A 21,794-nucleotide genomic window follows, 5' to 3' on the forward strand; every position below is an offset into this window, starting at 1 on the left:
TATCGCTATGCTTGTATATTTTTTTCTTGTTTATTCCATTGGCTGGGACCTCCAGTTCTGTGTTAGGTGGTAGCAGTGATGCTGGGCATCCTTGTCTACAGGTTATGTTTACAACTGTGTAATGAATTCTCTCAGCACATCCATTCTCACCATGATAGCCAGATTGAGCATTTCGATACGGCTAGCCAAGGTTAAGGTATGAATTGTTGTCATGTAATGAAATAAAATTGTCATATTAATAAGAGGACACAAGCTTTACCGCATTCAAGCTCTTTTCTCCTTTTCTGAATTAACTCATATACATCTGCTACCAGGCATTCAATATGTGAAACAGTTAAAATAATTCATGTAAGGGTCTCAGCTATAAGGGTTTGGTTGTTGTTGTTCCATTTGACAGCGCTGGCTTCATGGGAAATGACTTATTGGAAATAGAAATTTACATATGTTGATATTCTTCAACATTTCTCATTGTTCACATTGTTTTTGTTTTGAACTTCCTTTTTTGTAGACTCCTATGAACCAAGCTTCCACTCGTTCCCACTGCATTTTCACTATTCACTTGTCAAGCAAAGAACCGGGATCTGCAACTGTCCGACATGCCAAACTTCACCTGGTGGACCTGGCTGGTTCCGAGAGAGTCGCAAAGACTGGAGTAGGGGGCCAGCTCCTGACAGAGGCCAAGTACATCAACCTGTCTCTGCATTACTTAGAACAGGTGAGATGGGCAGATGGGGCCGTAACTGTATCTACCATTTGTTGACCGTGTATTTTGCATCTGGCATTCTCCTGACATTTTGTTTTGTTTTGCTTCTTTTCTTCTTTTATTGTGGTGAAATATACATAACATAAGCATTACCTCTTAATAATTCTTTAATCCTCACCTGAGGATATGTTTATTGATTTTAGAGAGAGAGGAAGGGAAAGAGAAAGAGAAACAGAAAGAGAGAGAAACATCAATGTGAAAGAGAAACATCGATTGGTTGCCTCCAGTACGCACCCCAACTGGGGATTGAACCTGCAGCCTGGGTATGTGCCCTGACCAGGAATCAAACTGGCTACCTTTCAGTGCACTGGACAACAGCCAACCCTGAGCCACAGCGGCCAGGGCTATTTTGAATGTCAGGATTTGATTTTGAGGGCAGAGAAAGCTTATCTGAATTTAGCTTTATAAATCTTCCAGAAAAAAAATTCTCATCTCTAAAATGAGTGAATTGAATGAGATTTCTCAAATTCCTTTCAGTGCTGAGTATAAGGGCTGTGACATGAATGTTAAAGATGGCTACTACTTCCAAATTCTAAAAGGAGAGAAACATAATAAAAAACTGGAGTGGAGAAATAGAGTATATTGGCAAGGCAGAAGGACTTGTTAATGAGTGATGGAGGCTAAAATATTTAAGGGGGAAAACACCTTTTGAAATTAGTGAATGAACCTTTTGAGACTGATGTTGTTTTGGTGTCACATGCTTTGTAATGGTCAAGTTGGCTGAAAAAGCGATTGAGAGAAAACCTAAGGAGCTCTGTCTGAACAAGGTGCACATAGTCAGACTCTGACCAAATGAATCCCAGTGAGGCAGCCCAGAGCACAAGGCCGTGTGGCACCAGATCATTCTCCTGTCTCTACGAGAGTCAGCGTTCCTGAGCTCTTTCATGCTCAGGTATTACTCCTTCTCCTTAACAAAGCTTCTTACTTAGTAAGACACTGACGAAACATTGAGAGGAAACCATAACGAACTGTATGCAACGTGCTTTCTGCGAAGAAATGCACCCCTTTGTTTCAGATGGTAGCACTGCCTGTCATTCCCTCTATGTCCATCTGTTCATAGAAAATAATGTTCATCAGTTGAATCAGAATTTCCACCAGTTGTAATCACTCAAGAGAAATGTGTTGCCCCTAATCCTTTCTTTCTTTGTTTTACACAATCTTTGCAAGCTGCTAGTTCTCATTAAAGCTCTTTCTCTCCCCACATATCATCTCTTCAAAATCCTCAGAGCATCAGCCCCATGGGGGACGCATTGGTGGCCATGTGGCATTTGATTTTCTGTATAACGACTGCACTGATTTAACAAGTACTTATGAGGGACGCACTGTGCTGAGGTCTGAGCCTGCCCCGGAGCACAGTGGTGAGCAAAACAGACATAGTCCTTGCCCCGAGGGTCGTGGCCAGTGCAGGGAGACATGCAGTGGGGAAGGATGCGCCTGTCGTCCAGGTGAGAGCTGTGCAGGGAGAGTCCGAGGAGTGAGAGAGCTGGCCGCCGTACACATAGACAGCAGAGGGAGCGGCCATGGGGCTCTCTCAGCACTGACATTAGGCAGACACCTGCAGAATGAGCAGGAGCGAGCCAGGCCAGAACTGGGTAGAGGCTGGCAGGCAGAGGGGATCGGGAGTCTCCCGGCCAGGGCAATGGCTGCACCAGGGTCACAGCGACACTCACATGGCATTCACCATTGGTTCTGAATGTAATTCATCTGTTTCATTCACCCACTGCATCATTCCAATTGTTAACTATTTGCACTGATATCAGCTAATGGAGAGGGGAGTTTAGCGTGAAAGGAAAGAGCGTACACATGGAAATATAGTATGTGGAGGTGGACGTGTGGGGTTAAGTAAGGAAGTAGCTGCCAGAAAGAAAGGAGGTGGGTAATAGAGAAATTTTGGAATTTCACACAGAAAGAGATAAGAGAGAACCACAGAGTACACCGAATGAGAATAATAAAAACAGCAGGCAGATACTGTTAATGAAATAACAAGTCAAAGACTTTTATAATCAAATTTTCTTTGTGTCTAATGAGACTGGAAGTGTAACACAAATTAGCTTAATTAACTTCATTCATTCATTTATACATTCAACAACTTGTGATTGCCTGTCCACTGGGTGCTATGAGTTACTTTAGGCAATGGGGATAAATGTATGATTAAGGACTAGGCTGTGCTGTCATGCTCTCCAGGGGAAGAGCAAATCATTTAAGTGACTTCTCACCCTGCAGTAAGATAAAAGCTGTAACAGAAATCCATGTGTCAGGAATGAATTACATCCTCTGGGTCTCAGTCACTGTATCAGAGGGAGATGGATTTGGCCTTGGACATTCTGGCAACCTTTGTTACATTAATTAGCTCACAGTGGCTGTAGAAACTGTGTGGGACTGTTAACTGCCCTTGGCCGGAACCGGGACCCTCCCACCTGCTCCGGCCCAGGCGTCCTCGGCCCGTGCACCTGGCTGGGCGCTTGGGTAAATAACACCATGTGCCAGGGTGCTGTTGGTTTTGGAGTTCTCATGGTATATGCAGTACTTTTTCCAAAAGTCTCCTCCAAAACATCTTAAACCACAACAACAGGGTAATCTCAGCCAGGAACTCCGTGGAGGATAAAGGGGCCGAGCAGACTTGTTCTAACCGTGAGCCTTCCATGCGCTCCTGGTGTGACGGTCCCACCCACCCAACATGCAGCAAGAAACCACCGTGAGCACAGAAACCCGAGTCGGGTCCCTCCCGCCAGCGGGCCTCACGGGTGGGCTTCCGGGGTGTCCGTTTCCACCTGTCTGCCAAGGAGCGCTTTGTGCTCGGAAGAAAAGCCCGAGGGTGCCAGTGCCCTGTGACCATGCAGATCTCTCCAGTTTCCAGAGGTGATGGCCATGCACTGCTGAGCTCTGACAAGTGAACCTCTTTCATTCACTCAATAGTTAACCGCATTATTAATGTTAGGCATGGCTTCTAGGTACTTGGAGGTATGATTACGGACAATGTGAGTTTCACTCTTGTCACTTAAAGAATATCTTCAGGAACATGTTAATGTATTTATACATGAAATCCAACATGGAAGTGAATGTTAAAAAAAAAAACAACCCCGGTGTATGACCACTTCCTTCCCCTTGGGTTCCTGCCCACTGCAGAGCCCATAGCAGACCCAGCTCTGCCCCTTCCAGGCCCGGCCACTCTGCAGAGCTGGGTTGGGGCTGATTGGGGGCTCCTAAGCGCTTCATCACTGAGGTGATACCTGCTCAGAGTCTCTTCTGAAGAAATGGCCTGCGACTGGGTCTCTGTGGCTAAGACAAGTCTCTAGGGGATCGTAAAGGACATAGTCTGAAGACACCTCCAAACTCAGTGCCTCCTGTTTACCAAGAACTAACCCAAAAATGATCCTATTGATCTCCAAAGCATTTCTGAGAGCCAGGCAGGCATTCTCATCCCACTGTCACAGGTGGGAATTTTACAGGTGAAGAAACTGAGGCCAATACATTTAAGAGATTTGCCTAAGATCACACAAGTGGGGAAGCTGGATTCTGACTCAAAATTCTGGGTTCTTTCTTTTCTCAGGAACTGGCTTTATTTCCCAATTTTTATAGACTGTATTTTCTAATTTATAATCCCATTTTGAATTTTAATTATTTCCTTTAACAATTTTAGAACCCTTTCTGGGGAGGACATTGGGATTGCCTCCATGTATACCACTCATTCCAGGGGTAGCAGCTAGGAGCCCATCCCAGCTCCAGGAGTGAACCCTGACTGGTTGGAACCTGTCTTTCTCCAGGCTGCAGTGATTGGTTTGTGGATGAGCCCATGACCCCAGGCTGCAGTGATTGGTTTGTGGATGAGCTCATGACCCCAGGCTGCAGTGATTGGTTTGTGAATGAGCCCATGACCCCAGGCTGCAGTGATTGGTTTGTGGATGAGCTCATGACCCCAGGCTGCAGTGACTGTTTTGTGGATGAGCCCATGACCCAAGTTGGTCCCTAGAGTAGCTGATTGGAAAAGAAAGGCCCTTTCCCACCTCAGTTATGAATAAGGAAGTTAGTAACTGGCATTTGGTAGCCATCCTATGCCAGGAGGAGAGGCAGACTTCTACCATGTGAAAGATAGAGCAGGGATACGGGCATAACTAAGTCTTTGGTGGTAGCACTGAGCCAATCAATTTCCCTTATGATTAAAGCCAACTCGAATTATGTTTTCTGTTACTGCAACAAAAGACAAGTTAACTAACACCACTTAGTGTCGACAGGAAGTTTAATATGTTCTCCTTTATGTTGTCTAAGTTGTCAATAAAGCTGTTGAATAGAGGAGATATCAATATTATTTCTTAGAGCAGGGAAAAAATAGTGACGTTTATTTTATGAAAACTTCAACATATTCAGAACATTGTTAGATATTTAACTGGTGATTCATAAACACTAGTGCCACCCTCTCTGCACATCTGTCAGACCTGCCTTGCCGCTTTCAGATACTTCATTGTCCCCTTGGCTCTGCTCAGCGCCCTGGGCAGCCACCTGGCCACTCAGACTTGAGTCTGGCCCACTTCCTTTCCAATTACATTGAAATTAGTTCTCAAAAATCCCATTCCATGTGAATGACCCTCACACTGCCTTCCCAGTGAACTAATTAATCTACTCATTTATCTGTTCAGATTAATTTAACAAAAATGTGGTGAGCACATGTTGAACACATGGTGAGCACACGTCTGACCACACCACTGTGCTCTGCAAACACTGCAATATCCCCACTTGCCACTGAGACATAAAGTCCTAGATTCCAGAAGCTTCTCTGTGGCTGCTACAGAAAAGACAGATGCCTTTGTTACCACACTGTCCTGTAAATCTGATCGTCCTCAGGGCCACCACCCTCCTTACTCACCTCCAGATCCCACACAGGGAGGTCTGCTCCATGGAGCTCCATCTCAGGCAAAACGTGAGTTGCAAGAGAGACTAGGAAATGTAGTTTTACAGGAACTAAAACTAGAATAGGGGTTGTCATGAGAGCTGAGTGAGACGATTTAGTTTCTGCCACACGTACTGGGCACTGGGCACTGTTCCAGGCAGTGGGGATAGAGCAATGAACAGGAGAAACAAAGTCCCTGGCCTGTGGAGAGAAAGCCTAGGAGGAAGGCAGATAACTAACAAGTTCATGAAATTTCTGCCCGTGATAAGTGCCTGAAGAAAAATGGAATGGAGTGACAACTTAGAGATAGGGATGTTGCTTTTAATAGGGATTCGGGGGAAGCCCTGTGAATAAATAAAGTTTGAGTAAAGATTTGAATGATGAGAAGCAGGAAGCTGTATGAAAATTTGGGGTGCCCTAGCTGGTTTGGCTCAGTGGATAGACCCGTTGGCCTGCAGACTGAAGGGTCCAGGATTCTATTGTAGTCAAGGGCACATGCCCAAGTTGCAGACTCAATCCCCAGTAGGGGGCATGCAGGAGGCAGCCAATCAATGATTCTCTCATCATTGATGTTTCTCTCTCTCTCTCTCTCTTCCTCTCCCTTCCTCTCTGAAATCAATAAAAATATATTTAAAAAAGAAGAAAATCTGGGGCAAGAATATATTTCAGTTCAAAGGCTGTGAGGTGGTCCGCTCGGCATGGCAAGGACGGTGGGAGCAATAAACGTACGACGGGAGATGAGGTCAGATAGGTAGACAGGCACCAGACCACACAGGAGTTGGGGCATGATACTAAGTGTATCATGAAAGTTGTAAGCAAGGCAGTGATTTGATGTAACTTACATTTCTGAAAGACCCCTCTGGCTGCTCCGTGGAGAGTAGACCATGTGAGGGCAAAAGGAGAATCCAGGAGACTGATTCAAAGACATGTGCCATTGTCCCTGGAAGGAAATTGGAGGCTTGGGCTGGAGTGATGGGAGAGCTGTGGGGAAAAGTGGACCAATTCTAGCTATGTTTTATAGTTAAACCAAATAGAAAATTGCTCGTGATCAGATGTTGGAGGTGAGGGGAAATAAGAAATGATGCCTGAGATTTTGGACTGAGCCAGTAAGTGGATGGTGGTGCCATTAATAATAATGGGTAAAGTCTAGGAAAGAATCAGGTTTAGCGGTAGAGGGGAGAGAATGTAAAGAATAGACATCCAAGATGTTCTAGTAGAGTTGCCATAGGGGCAAGCTCAGGGAAGAGGTAAGGCCGATGATGTCAGCTGGGGAGACATCAGGATATAGAAGTTCTTAGGGCCAGGAGATTGGATGAGTTTACATAGGGAGAGAGTGTAGGTAAGAAAGAGAAGAGGATCAAGGATGGAGCCCTGGACCACCCCAAAATTTATAACTTGGGAAGGCGAAAAGGAAGCATTCATTGACTAGTTTTTAAGAAAGATGAAAAACAGGGAAGTGTGGTGTCCTGATTACTAAGTGAATAATGCTTCCTAAAGGAGGTACTTTATAGATTCAGAGGTCTAATAAGATGGCAATTGATGCTTTTGGTTCAGTGGGGGTTGGTGCTGACCTTGCAAAGAGCCACCTTGGCTTAGTACCTATCCTGGGCATGCAGGATGTCAATGATGCAGGTGAGGAAGAGAAATTGATTAGAGGAAAGAGGGGTTAATTGTTGAAGTGAAACAGGTGAGAAGAGAAGGAGAGGGTGGAGTGCTGGCCTTACACAGGAGCAGGGCAGTAACTGGAGGAGGGTAGAATGTGGATTTAGTGGCAGGTCACGAGATGGTCCTGGTCAGGCTGCTGACCTCTAGTAAGAAGGGTGTGTGGCTGTCAGCCCAGATTGAAGGCGGGAGAAGAGGTTGGTAGAGGTTTAAAACAAAAGAATACGGTGTGACAGCCTCCTTCCTGCGAGTGGAAAAGTTATTTTTTTTTTGAGAGAGAGAAATATCACAGGATTTCTGGTTTGCAGTGAAGTCAGTGGTCATGAATTTCAAGCAGACCAGTGTGTAAGTTCTATGTTTTTGCTCATAAAAGCCTTCAAAAATAGTGCTCTAATATTGTTTTGTAAAAGAAAGGAGTAGAGGAAGTTCTGATGGTGGGGATTGCACACTGGGAGAGGGAAAACCAGGACAATGGCAGATGTTTGCAGTATTTTCAAGAGCCAGGGCGTTGTGGTGCCCCTGAAGTCACATCTGTGGGTCACTTGTTCCTGATGCTTTGCAGTGGACATCCTAGCACTGAATTCATCTTCCCAGGAAAACCCTGAGCCCCTAGTGGCTCCTTTGGGGACAACCCATAGCAGCCTTTCATTCATCTACCATCCACCCATCTAATACCTTCCATTTAAGTACCTATAAGACATTCAGGACTAAGATGAACAAGCCTTACTTGAATCAACATAAATGACCCCATCACTTAAAATGATAGCAAACATGTAGACTGCACTTACAGGCTAGGTACTACTCAAATTTGTACATTTCACTCTTTTAATCTTCCCAGCTACCTCTGAGGTAGGCACTGTTTTTTCCCGGTACTATAGATGAGGAGACTGAGGCATGACCCTGTGAGGCTGGAGTTTGGACCTGGACAGTATGGTACCAGAATCTAACCTCTACGCCTGTTCTTTATTGTTTGTTTTGTTGCCTATGAATCTGTAAATTTTATTTTTTTTAATTACTCAGAAACATGTATACACTTCAATGAGATTTTAGTACCATATTAAAGTTTACATTTTGATCTCCAAATAAATATTTCACCTTCATGAATAGATGCATGTTATAAAGCTGAGATCTTTGTAATTCTAGAGGCAAATGTAATTTCCTCATCAAGTTTATAACTATTTCAAATATCAAGGGCTTTAAGCACAGGCCTGCTGGAAATTTTATAATTAAAAATAAATCAGCAGCCCTGCTGGAGTGGCTCAGTTGGTTTAGCGTCCTCCCGTGCACTGAAAGGTTGCTGGTTCAACTCCTGGCAAGGGCTCATATCCAGGGTGCAGGTTCAATCCCTGGTCAGGGCATGTATGGAAGCAACCAATCGATGTTTCTCTCTCACAATGATCTCTCTCTCTCTCTCTCTCTCTCTCTCTCTCTCTCTCTCTCTCTCCCTCTCCATGCCCTTGAGTGAGGATTAAGTAAATAAATAAATAAATAGATAAATAAATAAATAAATCACCAATGAAGAGAAGCAGCTTCTAATAAATCAATATGTAGTTTTTGCTGTTAAACTAACGTTTAATTTTGATTTGCCTACAGATTTAAGTTTATTAGTTTAAAGCCAATTATATTAGTTAAAATTATCATTTCAAAGTCTTAAAAATGCAATTTTGTGAATTTAAAATTTTTACTTTTCTGGTTAAGGCTACTTCAAATATAAAAGGGATCAAAAGGATACTGCTCTGCCTCTTTTAACTTGAAGATGAGAGACAGACTAAGTTTGGTAGGATTTCTCAAAACTGGCATGATTTCTTCCTGAATCTTTATATGAATTTCCCAGTTGCAAGCAGAACACTAGTGTGGCCAGTTCTGTACAAGCTCTATCATGTGTCCAGAAATTGCAGAGTTCCTCGTGGTATGTTTTTGCTACATTTGCTTCATTCCATCTTCACCATTACTGCACTGAATGCTGTTAAGGTATTTCTCCTGATCTCGAGTCCTGGGTGTCTCCCTGCATTGCTTCCCATTTCCTGTGGATTTTCATCGCAGTTGCTGCTCAGTTGTCTGACGTACGTGTTCTGCTAGGCTGACGACATTATTTGTCTGCCCTGCCACAGGTCATCATTGCCCTTTCAGAAAAGCACCGTTCGCACATCCCCTACAGGAACTCCATGATGACCAGTGTCCTGAGAGACAGTTTGGGAGGGAACTGCATGACGACCATGATCGCAACGCTCTCACTGGAGAAAAGAAACATCGACGTATGTTGGCTCTTCTTTCAGGAGCTCTCAGTCTGAGTTATTAATGTTAGTCTGTGTGTAGAGTCGAGGGTCCTGGGTGGGTTTCCATCTTTTCAGCTGGGTTAGGGTATGCCTTCAGGTTAGATACCCCATACAGAATCCACAGCTTTTTTTTTTTTTTTTTTTGCATTATTTGTCAGCATTACACTGAGTGGCCAGATTATTATGCGTTCAGAGATCATAATAATCTGGCCACTCAGTGTATAATGACCCCATTTGAGAATTGACTTCACGTAGCACAGGAAGGTTTGCAGAAGCCTCGTACACAAATTTCAGAAGACCTGCTGATGGGTGGTGCGTTACCTTGACAGAGACATGCGAAAGGAGACATCAGCTTCTCCTGCCCCACTTTGCTCTGGCTTACTGAGATACCTGGAAATCATCTCCGAGACGTGTCCCTCAGCATGTCGCTGGGCACAATGCCCAGAATGCTTTGGCAGGACTCGCTACCAAATGGCTTTCCCGGGTCGCTTTAGAGATCTAGCTGATGTTTCATGCATTTCAGTTAGATGTCTGTGGTCCAGACTTTCTCTGAAAGAGGAAGTGGCAGGTGCCTCTCAAAACAAGGCTGCGCCCCGCCTGCACTGTGCCCTGCCTCTTTTTGGTCTATTACAAGCATTTCTTTTGTCGTCTTTCATGCTGATGGACCAGGGCACCTTTTCTGGTTATGATTGGCATACGTGGCTCTGCTTTAACAATCAACAGTTGAGAAACACATGCCAGTTGCCAATTAGGACCTGGTTCTCCCACACCTTTGGCACTGATCATTTTATTAAGCCAAATCAACACCTTAATAAAAAATACTATTCTAGAGCAAAGTTTCCTAAGCTGAAGGCACGTTTCCTCGTTGTGTCTCATGCACATCACTCTTCAGATGTGCATCCTTTCCCTTTTCATCTCTCTGTGCTGTGACATTTTAAGGCGTTGTTTTGCTTTCTCAGGAGTCTATATCTACCTGTAGATTTGCACAGCGGGTGGCGCTCATAAAGAATGAAGCTGTTCTTAATGAAGAAATTGACCCCAGACTGGTAAGCAACTTTTAGCTGACTGTTTTAAAAAATCAAAGTACTGTATCAAAGATTAGCTAAACTCTGGGGGCACTTACTCCGCCTAACCAGGCAATGTGCTAAGTCCTGAGAGCATGTTGACTCATTTAATCCTCCAACAACCTTATGAGTAGATGCCATTTTTTGCTCCATTTTACAAATGGCAAAACTGAAGCACAGAAATGATAAATAACTTGCTCATAGTCATGGTGCTCATAGGTAGCAGAGCCAGGATTCAGACACAGACAGCCTGACTCAAGGGCCTGTGCTCTTACCTGCAGTCCCCCATTCCTCCACTAGGGAGGCGTGCATGAGTCCTGAGGACGTACATAGTGGAATCATACAGTTACATTTATATGCAGGTTGTAGCCTTTCAGAAATGCTTAACTTTCTAGAGACAATAATAATAGACCATCTTGTGAAAACCTTGTAGAGAAAAAGAAGTCCTACTGGTTATAAAATAGGACCTTATTTTGCATAACTCTTCTGTTTTTTTTCTAGAAATTAAAAAAAAATTATAATGGTTTGATCCATGGAAATCTGGCCAACTTCTAGCTTTATAACAGTGAATTGTACTTTGTCAAAGTGATTTTTTAGGCAACAAAATATTTGCAAGTTACATGATTCAGCTACTCATAAACACAGATATTTTCTTTTTTCTCTATTTTGTTAGTCTTCCATGAATGAAATGAAATGTGGAATTCACTGAAAATATTGACATAAAATATTTCAATTTTGTAAAACTCCAAAATTTAGATTATATTACTTTGCAAGTCACTCAGCTTTTTTTTTTCTTCTTTTCTAGAAAATAAACTGGTGTAAGCTTAATAGTGTTCATTGAAGAAAAAAAAAAAAAAAGATGTGTAATCTTACCAACAGTGTTTTATTTATAAATTTCTCAAATTCCAAAAGAAAATTCTCAAATTTACCATTACCCATATTAACTACTTCCTCTTTCTTGCTTGCTCTTCCTCCCCTGAAATCATTCCTCTGGAGGGCAGAGGAAGAGAACGAAGAGGGAATGGTAGAGTCATGTTCTATCCACTGATGGAACTCTCTCCAGGAGAAACCAGTGGGTGGGGAAGGATCTATTCCCAGCACAGGCCCTGGTCAGATATAGCGTCCCACGGGCCCCACTGGACAGGTGAGGCAACATTTAGAGGAACTGAGTCAAGTGGCCCTGAATCCTGGGATAAATCTCCTGCTGCCTAAACCCTGTCAACAGCCCTGAAACATTACTGTGCAGGAGAAAGACAGTAATGGGTTATTAGCCAGAAGCCAAAAATTAGTTTATAATTGAAGGAAAATAAACATATTAGACATTTAGTTGGTGTTTTTTTGTTTTTTTTTTGTTTGTTTTTTTTTACTTTGACTAAAGAGACTTTTCTTTAAAGAAACTTGAGGAATTTGAGGAAAGGTAAACATTATCATGTGTTTGATGTAGGTCTGTGAGAAATTTAAAAACAAGATTCCAAAGCTAGTAGCTGATAATTGAACAAATGTGGAGGTCTTTCTTGGTGCAGAATGATCCGTGAAGTGTTGTTTCCTGGTCTCTTTCATAATTGCTTCTAAAACCTGACATTACTGTTCATTACCTTATGTATTTCTGAAGCACAAGTGACAATGGAAAAGTTGTCCTCAAAACCACCCCAAATACCACTTGAGTGGGATTTCCTATATCTTACCCTCAAAATTTAATGGTAAATGTGGACCAGCCCTGTCAGCTTGGATCAGCACGGATCTGATTTGCTTTCTTACGAGAATTAGTGCCTCAGAGAGACAAGGTGATGGAGGAACTGGAACCAGCCAGAGTCTGTGCTTACTGGGCATGCCTCAGATCTCAGGATGGCTCTCACTCTGAAGTCCCCGCAGTGACTCGAGGGGAAATGTGGCTGTCACAATTTAAAAATCATGAAAAGTTGGCTGAGTTTTAAGATTTTTGTTCAGTAAAACAGAAGATAATTTGTTAGATTTTACTTTGAAAATGTCAGTAGAAGTAGAAAGCATGGCATCAAGATTAACTTAGTAGAGGGAGGGTACACATGAATGACTCACATAGTTCCTGTCCAAGATTTTCATTCTGCACAGCTTGATGATTCTAAGAATGTTTTTAAAAATAAGCAAGTAACCAAAACCCACTCAGTTCTGCACACTTAAATGAAATTCTAGGAACACTGACATGTTCAAAATATTCCTATCATCTTCTTTGGAACTTCTGTTGATGTGATACTGATAATATGGAACTCACCTACATAAAAAGTTAACAAGTATTTTCTGTGGATTTACTTAAAAGATATATATGTCTATGGTGGGAGGAAGTAGGAGACTTCTCCAGGGCCCAGAAACAAAGCCGAGGCTGCAGTTGTCATGGAGACGAAGGGTGAAGGGGGTTCAAAGGCAGAGAGGGCAAAGCCTGAGAAGGTAAATAATGAACCTAAGGTAGCTCTTCCCTCCCCAACCTAAAACCAGTGAAAGTTTGAACCTGAAAGGAAAGAATCTGTTCGCTTGGCCTAGACTCCACGTAGAATAAAACATGGCTTCACTGAAAATTTGAAATCCCAAGGCTCTGCCCCGCATGAGTTTGAAGTTCAAATTTGAACTTGGTCTAGTAACATCCAAGCCAACAAGTTAGAAAGTAAACAATTAAGTAAATCCACAAAAGAGAAGTACAGAAATTAAAAAGTATAAAAACTAGGAAAACAAAAGGAAAAGAAAGATACAATGGAGAGAAACAACAGAACCTGAAGTTTATTTTTAATATGAACAAATCGCTGGAAAGACTATTGAAAAATCAATAAAAAAACCCCACAAATTGATATAACAGTACTTGGAATGTAAGGGGGACTTAATATTATATACAGTAACTATCTTAAAATAATAATAAAGTACTTTGAATGACTTTATGGTATAAATGTGAAAACTTAAACAAAATAAATAACTTCCTAGAAAAACATAACACTGAAACTAAAGCAAAAAAATTGTAAAGCATGAATAGATCTACAACTAATAAACACATTGACTCCATAATAACGAAGCTGCCAAAAAGAGAGGGGAAAAAAGGAAAGAGAGGAAGGGAAGGACCAGACTCAATATTTTTTATGTTCATCAAATATTGAAGGAAGAATAAAAATTGTATTTAACCTGCTAATTTTTATTTTAGCAACTTTGTATTATGATTGGTCATATCATTAATATAGTGTGTGTTATCATGACCTAGTTGGGCTTATTTCAGGAACTTAAGGATAATCTATCATTAGAAAATAAATAAATAAATGTATAGTAAAATAAACATAACCCTGGGAAAAATAAATACCAAATTTAGGGTAATGATAATGGAGAATTCACTTAGGGCAGGCTATATAGCACAAGGGCTTCAGAGAGTCTGTGATGTTTTACTTCTTAAGCTTAGTAGTGGGTACAAGGTATTCTTATACCTTTTTGTTTATCTGAGGTGGTTCATACTAACAAAAAAAATAACACAAATCAGGAGATTCGTCACATTTACAGCTTAAAAGAGAAAAATTACATGATCACATCACCAGATGTAGAAAAGGTATTTGATAACATTAAACATTCATATGTAGTTTGAAAAGACTCATCAAACTTTAAACAAATTTATTTTACTCAAATTTATTTCCTGTTAAAATTTGAGGAGGGCCTTTGGCAGAATTTCACGAGCTGGGTCTAAATTTTATATAAAAGAGCAAATGACCAAGAATAGCCAAGTCTATTTGGAAAAAAACAAGATGGAAGGGTCTTGTATCTAGATGCCAAAATGTCTTAAACTATAGTAATTAAAGCAGTGTGGTATTGCCATACGTATAGTCAAGCAGACAAATGTTTTTAACCAATAGCCTAGAAAAAGACACATTTATATATGGAAACATGTTATATAGTAGAATTATAATAGCAAACCTTGTATGATTAGCTGTATTAAAAATAAATTAAAAATAGATCCATATATTAGACTATGTACAAAATAAAATCAACCTAAATGTGAAAAGCAAAGCTTTAAAACTTTTATAAGAATACATAGGAAAATATTCCTTTGGTTTTAGGTAAAATAGATTTTCTTTAAGAAGACAGGAATTCAACTCATAAGGGAAGAAGTTGATAATAAAATTATATTGAAATTTAAAACTTTCATTTACCAAAAAGAACACCACAAAGTGAAAAAATATGACATAGATTGGGATAAAATATGTCTGTTGCATAAAACTAATAAAGGGTTTGCATCCAGAATATATAAAGAAGCTGTAAATGAATAAGGAAGGAGAAAAAACAACCCAACTGAATCTGAGCAAGCATATGAATAAATAATCCACAGGAGAGGAGACCCAAAGAGCCAATATATATACATGCACAGATGATCAGCCTCTCTAATAATCATGAAAATGCAGATTAGAACTGATTGAGATACCTGGTAGACAAAATTAAAGTGTCTGTCTATAGCATACATAGTGGCAATAATGTGGGAAAATGAACTGATATATAGCTGTTGAGAATGGAAATCTATACAGCCACTCTGAAGAGCAGTCTAACCCCATGTATTGAAGGGAATATACTCTACAGCAGTGGTTCCCAACGTGGGGCACACCACATGCCCCACAGGGGGGCAATTTGATTTTTAAGTGGGACAATTCGAGAATGAGTTATTAACAGTGAATTTTTTACATCTAGGGCCTCATATACAGTATCTAAATATATGTTGTGACATATTGATGCATTTCAGTTCTCTACTATATGTTTTGAAATTTCATTTGCTGTTTTTCATATCACTTCATATTATTTTTTTAACAATTTCTTAGTGTTTTCTTCCTCAGTACTTCAACTATCCTTTCATTCTTTTATTTTCTCTTTCATTGATGCCATGTTCTTTGGAAACTTGTTTAGGCCAAGTTCATGGCCTTTTAGGCTTCCTCCATGTGAACAGGAGTTCACTTTTTGAATAATAGGAATTATATGTCAGTGGGGCGGGGGGAAACATCAGGATTTTAGAGATGCTTAGGTGGGGCATGGCCAAAAAAAGGTTGGGAACCACTGGTCTACACCCATGCAATTCTAAGTGCTCACTCTGAAGAAACTCACATACATGCCAGAGACTTACTATGGTCACACAGCACTGTTTGCAACAGCAAAGGTAAAAATCCTAAGTGTCCCTCAACAGGAGACATGAATAAATAAACTGTGATCTATTCCTTTACTGAAATACTATATACCCCTGAAAATTAAAGATATAAGTAATCTCAGAAATATAATGTGTGTGGGGGGGGATGAATTGCAGTTACATGCAATATAGTAACATTTACATAAAGGTTAAGGCATGCAAAATGAAACCATACGTTACTACAGTTCCATCCGTACACACGGAGTAAATACCTGAACACATGAGGAATGCTCCCCACTACACGTAGTTAGTGATCACCCAGGAAGGACAGAGGGATATAGGAATAAGGGGCTCTAGTTATGTCAGTAATGTCATATTTGTTAAAAAGAATTCTAAAACTATTTTAAATAAAATGTTAAGATTTTACAAAGCTCGGTGGGAGGTATGGGAGTGCCTTTTCTATCATTATCTGTACCCTTTTGCACCCTCAAAGTAGGTCATAATTTGGAGAGATGTGTGTCTCAGTCGCTGAGTCCCCAGAGGAGCTGACAGTCGCTCTCGCCTTGCCTTGCAGATGATCGCACGCCTGCAGAAGGAAGTCCAGGAGCTGAGGGATGAGCTGGCCCTGGTCTCGGGGGAGCCAAGGACTGAGGCTCTCACAGAGGCGGAGCTCCTCCTGTAAGCCTGCAGACTTGCTTGCTTTCTGTCTGACTGTGAGAGTTTGTGTTAACGTCTTTGTTGGCCCTAATGTTATGAATGCACCTAAAAGCTTGAAGGTCTCCGGGGACGGCCTGCAGTGGCGCTCCAGTGCCAGCTAGAAGTGGTGGCTCTCTATGGGACGCTGGCGAGGCTGGCAGGGTTCTTGTCGCCCAGGCCTGGGGGGAGTAAAGGCAGAGCTTGGAGAGGGTGAGCATGTCCGCCTCATGCAGCTGAAGAAAGGGCTTGCCTCATAGTCATGCAATTCTAACACCATCCACCAACACACCTGCGCTGTGCCTCAGACCTGAAAGGAGCTCAGGAAACGTCCCTTATATTCAGCAGCATCTTTCTGCCAGTTTAAACCGGGCAAAGCAGGCTCCCCCCTTCATAAGTAGACAGCCCATACAGTACAGTCCAAACACCCGGAATGGGGGTGAAAGCAGGGATTCAGGGCTCCAGACAAGGCGGCTTCGTTCCAAGCCTTCTGATGTGTGGCTCCTGTTCTCTCTCCGGTCCGGGGCCTCCTTGTTTCTGTGCTGCTTTGTGGAGCCTTTGTGGAGTGGTATCACGGCCCGGGCTTAGAGGGGGGTAGCAGCTCCGGTTTCCAAACTGGAAAGAGAGCTGCCCAAGCTCTTTCTCAGGGGATGTGCTGTTTCACCTCACCCTCCTCCTGCAGAGAAAATGGTAAACAGTAGAGATAATGAAACTGTTTTGTGGCTGCCCCTGGAGGTAAGTCTAAAGCAAGTTTTCTGTTGTACACTAACCTGTTTCTCCTTTAGACAGCATTTCCTAATTCTAGAACACTGTGTTTAATACTACGATGGGCCCTTAAGGTTTTTCTTACAAAACTGCTTTGTGGGAAGTATGCAACTACGCTGAAGTATATTCCCAAAATTCACATTTAAAAAAATGTCATGTCATGCCCTTGAAATACCTTGCAATACCTTAGATATTGAGAACCCGAGTGAGAATTCCTTCGCGATGGTCCTCCCTTTGCCTCAGACAGGAACTACCAAACATGACCTTTGAAGATGGCTCTTCAGAATTTTTATTTTCATGTCAGGGTCCAGCCAGGAAGACAAAGTCATTCTAGACCTTTCCACGAAAGGCATCTAAGAGAGGAAATGCACTGTGCGGGAGGTGGTCTTGAGGCCACGCTGCAGCACCCCGAGGTCAGGACCAGTGGGAGCTCCCCCCCAGGACCTAGGGGACAAGGAGAGAGGTCGTGATGCCAATGACTGAGCCTGGAGCTGGCCGGTGGGAGATGGCCCATGATGCAAGCTGCCCAGTGGGAGCTGGGCTGCTGACCAGGCATCCTCCCAGCAAGGACCCCTCGCTGCTCCCTCCGCTCCCCTCCAGACTCCCCCAGTGCCTCCCATAGGCTGAACTCACCCAGAAGCCAGCTGTTAAAGGGGTCGTGGAATGGAGTTTTCAAGAGCCAGAAGGGAAATGGCCAACATATGGAACAGTACCCATGTTTTTCTAATCCCTGGTGTCCTGCCTGTGGCTCAGGAGGCTCAGCTGAATGTGGTGGTTCAATATGTCAGACTGAGTAAGTACAGGCTGCGGGCTTCCTCCACTGCACCAAATCTGGGGAGTTATAGAACTAGCATAAAAAAGCACCCAAATCTCCAGCCACCCACCCCCCCAACCCACCCACCAAGAACAAGAAGTAAATGTCTCAAGTGACTAGACACTAGAAAGAATTCCTCGGAGACTGAAAAGTGGGGCTGAGATGGGCCAGGGAGCAGGACAGACCAGACCTGGGGCAGTGCCGCCAAGTCTCCTGCCTGTGGCCTCCGGCGCAGCAGAGGGCAGGAGCTGCTGTAGGGAGCGGTGTCCCGTGAATATGGGCACTCCTTTCCTTCTCCACGCAGCCTTTAGGTCCCTGTTAGGATGGAGGAAAAGGAAAGGGCCTCAGGGAGCTGAGGTGACAGGACAATGAGGGGCAGGGGAGATCTGACCCAGCTGCTATCCTCAGTTCTGCCCGCCCCCTGTGCTCACTGAGAAAAGCAAGGAGCACAAGCCCCCACAGCCACATCCCCCTCACTTCCGACCACTGGCTGTCCACACAGAGAGAGTGAGAGTCTAGGAAAGGTGAGCTCATAGTCGGGACTACCCAGGACACGAGGGCTGCCAGCAGCCAGTGAGATAGGAACAAGAAGCTTTGCAGCTGGGAGGCCTGCGGAACTCCACTTCTCAGGAGTGATTGATAGCTTTAGAGATCGAGAGCATGCTGTTACAACCAGGAAACAACAGCCGCATCTTGATTTTTACAAAAGAGCATCAAGAGATCTTGAAAATAAAAAAATGTAATTGTTGCCATTAAGAATTTAATAGACAGCTCCATAGCAGAATGAAAAAACGGAGGGTCAAGTTAGTGAGCTAGGATGATCGGGCCAAGGAATTCTTCCAGAATCCTATATAATAAAGAGCTACTGCCGAAACCGGTTTGGCTCAGTGGATAGAGCGTCGGCCTGCGGACTGAAGGGTCCCGGGTTCGATTCCTGTCAAGGGCATGTACCTTGGTTGTGGGCACATCCCCAGTGGGAGGTGTGCAGGAGGCAGCTGATCGATGTTTCTCTCTCATCGATGTTTCTAACTCTCTATCCCTCTTCCTTCCTCTCTGTAAAAAGTTAATAAAATATATTTAAAAAAAAAAAAAGAGCTACTATGCAACTGGTCGTCACGCCCTCGCGCCCTGCACCCTCATGCCCTCACGCCCTCACCCCTTCACGTCCTCATGCCTTCACGCCATCATGCCCTCACACCGGTGCAGGGAGACCTGAGGCTGAGCCAGGGGACCTGAGGCCATGTCCCCCGCCCCTGCACCGGACCAGGGGGAACTGAAGCCGGTTGGGGGGACCTGAGGCCATGCCCCTCACCCCAGAGCCAGGGCTCAGGGTCATGAGGCTGGGCTGGGGAACCTGAGGCTGCACCCCCCACCCAGGCACCAGGGCTGAGTGACCTGAGGCTGTGCTCCCCGCCTTGGCACTGGGACCGGGGGACCTGAGGCCAAGTGGGGGGACCTGAGGCTGTGCCCCTACCCAGCGAGGGTTGACGCAGGACCTGAGGCAGTGCCCTCCACCCTGGCACCAGGGCCATATGACATGAGGCCTGGCCAGGGGACCTGATGTTGAGTCCCCCACCCTGGTGCTGGGGCTGGGGAACCTGAGGCCATACCCCCTGCCCTACGGTGCATAATGGGGGTTGGGCCGGCTGGGTCTTGGTCTCCTGCAATTTTGAGGTGCACAAGGGTGGGCGGGCACTTGACTGGGGCTGGCTGGCCAATCTCCTGCAAGCCCTATCCCCACCTGGCCCCATCCCAGATCCGCCCCCCCCCCACCCCATTCAGGGCAGGAAGGCCTGACCACAACACTCCCCAGGCCTGCCCCACCCTCAGTCAGCACCCCAACCCAAATCGGGGGCAGGGCCCATCAGCAAATTACCCATGGCCCCTTTCCCCAGCCAGCCTGGCCCTGATCAGCCCGGATCGGGCCGCTAGCCAGCCAACTTCCTGCCATCTCCTCTTCCTGACAGGCCCAGCCCCGATACATCTTGTTTGGGGCTGGGCGGGTCGGACCCCACCAGTGGATGAATTTGTGCACTGGGCCTCTAGTATAAGATAAAAGGATAAAGAGAAAGCTTAAAAGGAAAGAATCACAGGGAATAGCTCTAGATTTACCAAAATCTAACAAGGAGAGTTTGTGGAGGAGAAACAGAGAACAGGCAGGGAGCCAAGAGTTAAAGAATAATATCTACTGATTTCTTAGGACTAAAAATGAAAAGGATGTAAGACTTCAGAATGAAAGGGTTAGCATGTGCTAAGCAATCTCTCTATATATAAAAGGCTAATATGCTAATTGTCCCTCCACCCATCCAACTGGTCGCTATGACATGCACTGACCACCAGGGGGCAGATGCTCAACACAGGAGCTGCTGTGACATGCACTGGCCATTTACAGAGAAACGGCAGCGCGGACCTGGAGCTGACAAAGCAACACTGGGCTTCCCCCAAGTAGGACACAGGCCCCGCCACCACCCTGAAGCGACAGCCCACCAAATCGCAGCCTAGATTGATGTTTGTGCAACTTAAAGTTCATCAGATTTAAGAGTTTTTTACCACCTAGAAGTAAAAGAGAAAAATAAAAATCTGCCCTTAATGTGGCTGTGCGATTTCATGTCAGTAGACATGCTTCTCTGTCCTAGGGCAGCTCATGCACTGGGGATGTGAATCGGCTTCAGTCCTCTCCCTGCACCCAGACTCCCAGGGGTTGAGGTGGGAGGGGTTAGCAGTACTAGAGAGAGAGGAAGGGTCCCAGCAGGGCAGGACCAAGGGCAGAATCCGTCTATCTCTGTCCTGAGATCCCTGGGCTTATGCTGACTGGCATGGCACAAGGACATCCTGTCAGAGACTCTCTGAAGGATGCCAGACAGCAGATATTGAATGGATAATGTATTCTATGCTGTATGCATTGGACATTTTGGAGGTGTCTGTTAATATCTAGCCCTATCAAATTTTTTGAACTATGTCCCAACATTTCAGTTCTTAATGTAAATATGTGTTGCATTGACTCGGATACTTCATTTGAAGATTTCAGATGTCAGCCTCCAGTTATTGTGTTATTTTTAGTTTCTCTCTCTCTCTCTCTCTCTCTCTCTCTCTCTCTCTCTCTCTCTTTCTGTGTGTGTGTGTGTGTGTGTGTGTGTGTGTGTGTAAATTTGAAAAGAGACAGCTGGATGAAGGCTGGATAGCCAAGTTAATGTTTATATAGAATTTCTTGGGTAAAGAATTGATTCTGATTGGTTCTCTAAACACATACCTCTTTCTTTCTCTGGTTAAAAAAAAAAAATCCTTTAGCTGTCTGGCTAGGATGGAAGCATTATATCCTGGCTCAAGTCTAAATGAATTGAATATATGCAGCATAGCAGCAGTTTACCTCTGAGATGTAATTGAATTGGATTTCATGGGCTCAAGATTGACCAAAGTGAACTTCCAAACCTCTGGATCCTTTTGTTCCCTCTACCTCCCCCCCCCACCCAGCTATATTTATCAGTGTTTACATTAAGGTTTACAATGTGATGATTTTATAATATACATTTATATTGTGAAATGATTAACACAATATGCTTAGTTAACATGTCTATCACCTCACATACGTGTGTGTGTGTGTGTGTGTGTGTGTGTGTGTGGTGAGAACATTTAAGATCATCTCTCCTAGCAACTTCAAATATACAGTACAGTACTATTAACTATAGACACCATGCTATAATTAGAACCTCAGAAAGTATTCACCTTAACTGGGAGTTTGTTCCCTTCCACTTAGATCTTCCTGTT

The 21,794-nt window shown here is 43.7% G+C and overlaps 1 protein-coding gene across 1 annotated transcript in view; it reads left to right on the forward strand.

Moving 5' to 3' along the window:
* KIF6 (kinesin family member 6) overlaps positions 1-21,794 on the forward strand; it is a gene marked incomplete at its 3' end in the record, with an annotated part of 392,136 nt that overhangs the window by 129,702 nt on the left and 240,640 nt on the right. The window contains 4 exon segments of the mRNA XM_080665124.1: positions 509-715; positions 9,422-9,565; positions 10,546-10,632; positions 16,332-16,435. Coding sequence (XP_080521250.1) covers positions 509-715; positions 9,422-9,565; positions 10,546-10,632; positions 16,332-16,435 — 542 coding nt within the window.

This window comes from Plecotus auritus (genome assembly GCF_963455305.1).
Source record: "Plecotus auritus genome assembly, chromosome: 4".
NCBI lineage: Eukaryota > Metazoa > Chordata > Mammalia > Chiroptera > Vespertilionidae > Plecotus > Plecotus auritus.